Raw genomic sequence first — 6,988 nt, forward strand, 5'->3', positions numbered from 1 at the left:
TATTATCAACAAGAGCGAAAAAGAGATCACGCCTCCCTCCCGTTCTGCCAGCAAACTACCTGGTATGGATCTCTATCTGACTGACTAACATCAATACATACACTGTCATCGGCAAAGATCTGCTTCAACACTTGTACTTCTGATTCATCGCTGTCACTCCTCCCCAAATCATTGTTGGCACGTGCCTCCCTCCATTCCCGGGCCAAACGTTCATGCAAGTTCGAACGCATGTGCCCCTGTAAAAATCCCCGTTCAGAATTTGAGTGAGAGAGAGTGATCACCACCGAACCAGCCTCTATCGCAGCCAGAGCTTCATGATGACTTAACTCACCAGTCAGCAGCAAGTCAGCCACTGGAGTTCCGTTTTTCATGAGTATCGATGACCCCGAGCCAGGGCAAGCTGCAACAGAAGAAATTGTGATATCTGACACTGAAGATCCCTGGGGTATAGCTATAGAGAAGCCTACGGTATGTTCTGTGTCGGTGCCAATAACATTAGACTGAGGAAAAGCAGTCTTTGCAATGGAGTCTATTATGTCGTTCAAGGGCAGGGGCTGTTCGAAAGTGATTTTCCTTCCCATGCCGGCATCTTGGAATTCCGGGTCTGCTGGGGGGTCGGGAGAAGGATACATCGTCTCGGTTGAGGGACGGGGTTGGACGGAAGATGGCACTGCACACTGACACAGCCAGTCTGCCATTGCGCCTGGAGTGGCATCGACGGCTGTATGTGGCGAGTAAACGCTTATTCCTTCCTGGGCGAGTCTAAGGAGCGATTGTTGTTGTGAGTTAGCGAGGGTAAGGGACTTGAGTCCTCGGAATATAATTGGGTCTTTTGCGGCAAGCATTAGTTAATTGGACCATGCCCTTTCGGTCAATGGGTTAAACTTACGGTATGTGATGATGATGGAGTCACCTCTGGCAATGGCCTCATCAGCCACGGCCTTTGTGAGATCGACGGTCAGGAGGACGGAGTTGTTGAGCCGGCGATGCTTGTTCAGTGGTGCTTCTAGGAGTACTTCGAGAGATGGTGTTAGCAAGTGGTAAACAGAATGCATATGAATCAGGGAACTAACAGCCAGTGTTATCGAAGCTCTTATCAGCAAGAGATTCCGGGTACCTATAGCAGGCCAAGGTTAGCTAGATCTCGTCGTAACCAGTGAAAGTGTTCCTTACAGCTTCTGCATGCACCTGACGACGGCCTTGGAGAAGGGAGAGCAAACGGTAGCCATCCTGGACGCGTTTCTGAGAGACGTAGCAAGCATTGGCTGTGAACGTGAGTAAATTGGTGCGAATGGACGATGACCGGCAGCGACGACGATGGATGTTGATGAGACCTTCATGGAGTCCGAGTCCGCGGTAAAACAACACAAACTACTTAAGGTGGGGCGGCAAAAGTTCTCCACATCGCGGCTAAAGTAAGCGGCGGCTAGATACAAGCGCGCTCCCATCCATTACTAATGCTCAGCGTCACTTTTTTTCTCTCTTCCCATTCCGCATTTACCTTGATCGCATCTCACGACAAGAAAAACTTTCTTATTCCTCTCTTCCGCCATCCTCTTCTCTTTCTTCTTCTTTCTTACTTCCTCTGCTTCACCACTTATGTCCTTCCGCCTCGCCTCCCGCATACTACCAGCCTTCCGCCGGCCAACCGTCATCACAACCCCGAGAAGAACCACTCCAGCCCTCTTCGGCCCAGCTTATTCATACTCTACCATGGCCCAACCGGCGCCTAACGAGCCGCAGTCTTCACCGGCCGTAACGCCCGACTCCATAAGGTCCATTCTTACAAACAAGCTTGACGCACAGCATGTCGAAGTCGAGGATCTATCAGGTATGTATCTCTTCCCCAAGCGCTCTACTCTATCTATATGAATATGCGCATCGCATGGCTAATGGGTGGTGTGTGTGTATGTGTAGGCGGTTGCGGCCAAGCGTTCCAGGCAATAATAGTATCCCCGCAGTTCGAGAGCAAGACGACGCTCGCACGGCACCGACTGGTCAACTCTGCGCTCAAGGCCGAGATAGCAGCCATCCACGCCTGGACGCCCAAATGCTATACGCCCGAGCAATGGGAGAAGACCAAGCAGTAGCGCGAGTATTCAGTGATTATTAGAGGTGGGGGAAGCACGTTGCATGCTGGAACATGTCACGATAAAGTAAAGAATAACTATCATACATGAGAATGAGAAGGTTCTTATCTACTGTCTAGTTTATCCATCTATCCCAGCACCTTTTCAGCCCGGGAGACTATAAAGCAAGCAAATCAGTCAGTATGCATGCATGGGAATGTAGGAAGGGGAGAGATGACTTACCATCGACGCTGGTGTTGTCAGGCTCGACAAAGGCCTTGACTACTTTCCCGTCCTCGACGACCAGGGCGTACCTCTTGCTCCTGTCGTTGCCGAAGACCTTGGCCGAGCTGAAGAGCAGGTCCATCTGCCTGTTGAACTCGCCTGAAGCGTCGGCGAGGAAGCGAACACCGCTCTTCTTGTGCGGGTCAAGCGATTCACCCCACGCCTTGGTTCTAGGGGAAGGTTAGCAACCGATGTATAGACTAAGTAGCTAGGGGCAAGGACTAACACGAAAGCGTCGTTAACGGAGACGACGAAGACCTTGCCTGCGTCTTTGAGCTTGGGATGGTTGAGGAAGCCTGGTACATGCGAGAGAGAGCATCCGGGTGCTGCAGTAGATCGTCAGTCAATACGGACAGTAGAGGTAGAGTAAATAGAAAGTATGGAAAGTGAGTCAAACGCACTGAAGGCGCCGGGAGTGCCGACGATGACGCCCTTGCCCGAGGCCAGCTCGGAGGCGAGGTTGACCTTGTTTCCAGGCGAGTTCTCAGTCAGGACGTCGAGGTCGGGGATGCTGTCGCCCTGGCTGACGGCGAGCGGGCGGGAGGAGTGAAATGCGCGGGAGACAGAGACAGAGAGAGAGGCCGATGCCCGGGAGAAGGGGAGTCTGAACATGGCTATGGCTATAGGGCTACCCTGCTTGGTGTGTCTTAGGATGAATTGAGGTTGCTGTTGATGCCAATTGATGTGGACCGACGTTGCTGTCGATGTTTATGTTGATGTTGATGTTTTATGCTGGCTGTAACTCGTTGAAGTTGAAGGAGAGACGAGGCTGGGCCGGTGGAGGCATCGCCAAGCAGTCGGACAGACAGGGGGACCAAGGCATGGCAGAGGATGAAGTTGAGGATGAAGTTGGAAGTCGAGATAAGATGCTCTCTAGCTGCAGTTGTTACTTGTTAACTACTCTGTTGCTGCTGACTGGTCTTTCACTTGTAGAGCTCTGCTTGTAAATAAATATAACTATCAACTGCTGGCTTGGTTGTCTATCTAGACCAAGTATATGTCTGTGGGGTAACTACTAGTTATCCACGAACAACTGCGGATAAGATAGAGCAGAATGGCGAGTTTTGGGCGACATCGGGGGGCAGAAGTGTTTGAATAACTACCTGTTAATGCCCCTTTAACTAGTTCTCTGGTCAAGATCTCAAACAGTCGTACCATAACTACTTGGAAACCAAGAGGATTAATAGAACTTTGTTACTGTATCATCAACGGCCGAGGCAGTTAACTAATACAGGTATATAGGTATCTGACGAGCATCCTTTTATCCTGAGAGTAAAGATGTCTTCTTCTTCTCTATCCTCTCTATCCTCTCTATCTTCTCTATCTTCTCTATCTCTATCTTCCTCTTCACTATCCATTCAACTTCCATCACATGACCCCTTTTAAGATCTATTGAAGCCTAAGAAGACTAAGAAGAAGGACAAGAAAAGGACAAGATGGCTAAGAAGGGGACCTTAAGAGGATGGACAGAGTAAAGTGGACTGGAAAAGAGGATAAGATGGCTAAGAGGAGTAAGAGGGTCGGGTCCTTTTTTAACTAGTTAGTGGGCAGCCTAGCGGTGGCAAGACGGAAGATAGTATAGTAGCAGTAAAGAGAAGACTAAGAAGAGGAAGACGAAGAAGAAGGAGAGAGAGAGAGAGAGAGAAGAAGCGGTGACTTGAAGACTTTCGGCAAGTTAGAGAGCAAGAAGAGGATGGCTCGCTAGGGGGGTTCGTACTTAGTTAACTAGGAACTAGGGGGAGGTTAGCTAGCCGGTGGAGAAGGCCAGGAAGAGTTTTCACAGCAAGTAGATAGAAAGGGAAGAAGAAGAAGAAGAAGAAGAAGAATAACAAGAAGAAGAACAAGAAGAAAGAGAAGAAGTACTCGAGGGTAGCCAGAGGTAGCTAGTTATAGCCATGGACTGTCTGATATTATCTTAATTATCCTTAACTTACTCCGTAGTTGTTACTGTTAAGTTGTCCAGCCAAGGGGCAGAGACAGGCCAGGCCGGATATCGAAGTCCTTGAGAAAGGAAAAGGCAAAAACATCCTCGTATTCTCTCTCTCTCTCTCTCGATCTCTCTTTTACTGTCTCTCTTCTGTCTCTTCTACTGTATCTCTCTTCTATCTGTCTATCTCTATCTCTATCTCTATCTCTGTCTCATCCGCCCCTCCGACAAGGTTGAACCACGCCCGGCTAGTCAACTCGACCAGCCAGCCCGACGAGCTAGCTAGCGTTGGCCACTCTCTAGTCTCCTAGTCTCTAGTCTCTCTCTCTCTTAAGTCTTGCTCTTAAGTCTTGCTCTTCTAAGTCCTTTCCTCCCTTTCGACATCACCGACCGTCGCCGACCTTCCTGTCCATCCCCGACTGTCAAGTCTGTCTTGTCTCTCTCAGGTCTCCCTCAGGGTCTCTCAGTCTCTCTTCCATGGACTGACCTTGGCCGGCCTCCCTCGCGACGCCCCCCTGGAGACTCGACTCGTCTCGTCCTCTCTTCCTCTTCCTTTCTTCCTCTTCTCTTCTTCTTCTTCACGGCCTGGCTTGCTTGCTTGCTTCTTCTTCTTCTTCTTCTTCCTTTCTTTTTGCTGCTTCTCGCCTGCATCCTTGTCCTCGCCCGCCGGCCAGACAGCGACAGCCTCTTCCCTCTTCCCTCCCTCCATCCATCTCTCTCTTCTTCCTCTTCTTCTTCTTCTCTTTTACTCTCTACTCTCTATCGTCTACTCTCTACGCTCTGCTGCTGGCTGCAACTCGCCATGGACAACCCTCCGCCCAGCGGCTCGGCCGGCAACTCGAGCGACTTTGTAAGTCTTTCTCTCTTCTCTCTCTCTCTTCTTACTGATGATGATGATGATGACTGACTCGCGCATAGGTCAGGAAGCTCTACAAGTGAGTCCCTCCGTCGGCCTGCAGACCGGACCAGACCCTGCCTTGCCTTGCCTTGCCTTACCCTTTTGCCTCGACTTATACTGACTGCCCAGCAGGATGCTCGAAGACCCGTCCTATGCGCAGATCGTCAGATGGGGAGACGACAGAGACAGCTTCGTCGTCCTGGAGGTCCGTCTCTCTCTCTCTCTCTCTCTCTCTCGCTTCTTATACTTCTATCCAGTTTCTAATAATCCTGTAGTGCGAGAAGTTCACCAAGTCCATCCTGCCGAAGCACTTCAAGCACAGCAACTTCGCCAGCTTCGTGCGCCAGCTCAACAAGTACGACTTCCACAAAGTGCGCCAGAACAACGAAGAGACCGGCCAGTCGCCCTACGGTCCCAGTGTACGTCGACCATATATTACTATTTAAGTGGACAATATCTTACAAAGTGTACAGGCGTGGGAGTTTAAACACCCCGAGTTCAAGGCCGACAACAAGGACTCGCTCGACAACATCCGCAGAAAGGCGCCGGCGCCGCGCAAGCAGGCGCCCGCCAAGGAAGACTCCATCCCCACACAGCAGCTCGACCTGCTCAACTCCCAGCTCCTCGCCCAGCAGCAACAGCTCCAGCACCTCACCGAGCGCATCTCCCAGACCAGCATCGAGCACCAGATGGTCCTCCAGGAAGTCCGCCGCGTCCAAAAGTCCGTCCTCGGCCACGACCAGGTCGTCCACTGCATCCTCACTTACCTCCACTCCCTCGACGCCCGCCAGAAGAGAGACTCCCGCGCCGCCGCCGCTGCTGCCAGCCTCTCCTTCCAGTCCCAGCCCACCGATCTCAGCCCGTCGCAGGTCGCCGGCATAGATGAGAACCCGGCTGCCTCCCCTTTACAGCATGCAACAAAGCTGCTCAACGAGATGACCGCAGAGAACCAGTTCAACTTCTCCGCCCTCGAGGGGATAGTCGCCGCCACCCCACCCCTCGACCCCCAGCAGCAGCAGCATCATCAGCAACAACAGCAGCAGCAGGCCGCCGCAGCCGCAGCCGCAGTTCAGCAGCAACGAGCCAACGCTGCCGCTGCTGCTGCCGCCGCGGCCGTCAACGGGGTCAACGGGGTCAACGTCGTCGGTGGTGTCGTCGGGATGACACCGCCCACCTCTGCCGCCGCCGCAGCCCAGCAGCAGGCCGCCTCGCTCTCTTCTTACCCCAAGATGAACGGCGAGCTCGAGCAGGTGGTCTACCCGGTCGGCGCAACCAACGGCATAGACCCCATGTACAGCGAGCACGTCAACAACATCCCTTACCCGCTACCCACCAACTCCTCTGCAAATAAGGACATGGACGTCCCGGACGTACGGCGGCAGTACCCAGTCGGCAACGACGGCCGGAAGAAGAGCATCTACCCGGACCCAGGCTGGGCGCGGAGTCCGCACATCCTGCTCGTCGAAGATGACCAGACCTGTCGCCAGATCGGAGGGAAATTCCTCTACTCTTTCTCCTGCATCGTAGACACCGCAGTACGTTTTCTCTTACTCTACTTTACTGTTATTTACTTTTTGTTTTGCTAACGTTTTCCAGCTCGACGGGCTTGAGGCGGTGAACAAGATACAGGGCGGGTCCAAGTACGATCTCATACTAATGGACATCATCATGCCAAACCTCGACGGCGTCTCGGCCTGCAGTCTCATCCGCCGCTTCGACTCCACCCCCATCATCGCAATGACCTCCAACATCCGATCCAGCGACATAGACCTCTACTTCCACCACGGTACGTCTCTTCGACTACTACTA

The 6,988-nt window shown here is 52.4% G+C and overlaps 6 protein-coding genes across 6 annotated transcripts; 4 read left to right on the plus strand and 2 right to left on the minus strand.

The window, feature by feature from the left end:
* Positions 1-26: 26 nt before the first annotated feature.
* TRV_03685 (NGG1 interacting factor Nif3, putative) lies at positions 27-1,229 on the minus strand (the record flags this gene model as incomplete). Its single annotated transcript, XM_003022158.1, has 3 exons — positions 27-721; positions 890-1,068; positions 1,174-1,229. The coding sequence occupies 3 exons, from the start codon at positions 1,227-1,229 to the stop codon at positions 27-29; spliced, it is 930 nt and encodes a 309-aa protein (XP_003022204.1).
* A 228-nt stretch (positions 1,230-1,457) lies between these two features.
* On the plus strand, positions 1,458-1,733 carry TRV_03686 (uncharacterized protein; the record flags this gene model as incomplete). The annotated part of the gene is made up of 1 exon (XM_003022159.1): positions 1,458-1,733. One exon carries the CDS (start codon positions 1,458-1,460, stop codon positions 1,731-1,733), a length of 276 nt encoding a protein of 91 aa, XP_003022205.1.
* A 485-nt stretch (positions 1,734-2,218) lies between these two features.
* TRV_03687 (uncharacterized protein) lies at positions 2,219-2,966 on the minus strand (the record flags this gene model as incomplete). The annotated part of the gene is made up of 4 exons (XM_003022160.1): positions 2,219-2,247; positions 2,313-2,524; positions 2,581-2,680; positions 2,756-2,966. The coding sequence occupies 4 exons, from the start codon at positions 2,964-2,966 to the stop codon at positions 2,219-2,221; spliced, it is 552 nt and encodes a 183-aa protein (XP_003022206.1).
* Positions 2,967-3,058: 92 nt separating this feature from the next.
* TRV_03688 (uncharacterized protein) lies at positions 3,059-3,301 on the plus strand (the record flags this gene model as incomplete). Its single annotated transcript, XM_003022161.1, has 1 exon — positions 3,059-3,301. The coding sequence occupies one exon, from the start codon at positions 3,059-3,061 to the stop codon at positions 3,299-3,301; it is 243 nt and encodes an 80-aa protein (XP_003022207.1).
* Positions 3,302-3,816: 515 nt separating this feature from the next.
* TRV_03689 (uncharacterized protein) lies at positions 3,817-5,188 on the plus strand (the record flags this gene model as incomplete). The annotated part of the gene is made up of 5 exons (XM_003022162.1): positions 3,817-3,865; positions 3,948-4,006; positions 4,149-4,233; positions 4,318-4,568; positions 4,709-5,188. The coding sequence occupies 5 exons, from the start codon at positions 3,817-3,819 to the stop codon at positions 5,186-5,188; spliced, it is 924 nt and encodes a 307-aa protein (XP_003022208.1).
* A 124-nt stretch (positions 5,189-5,312) lies between these two features.
* Positions 5,313-6,714, plus strand: TRV_03690 (stress response transcription factor SrrA/Skn7, putative; the record flags this gene model as incomplete). Its single annotated transcript, XM_003022163.1, has 2 exons — positions 5,313-5,534; positions 5,653-6,714. Coding segments are annotated over 2 exons (1,284 nt in total), but the record flags the coding sequence as incomplete, so codon positions are not given.
* Positions 6,715-6,988: the final 274 nt, after the last annotated feature.

Source organism: Trichophyton verrucosum (genome assembly GCF_000151505.1).
Source record: "Trichophyton verrucosum HKI 0517 chromosome Unknown contig00300_1.f1.exp, whole genome shotgun sequence".
Classification (NCBI taxonomy): Eukaryota; Fungi; Ascomycota; class Eurotiomycetes; order Onygenales; family Arthrodermataceae; genus Trichophyton; species Trichophyton verrucosum.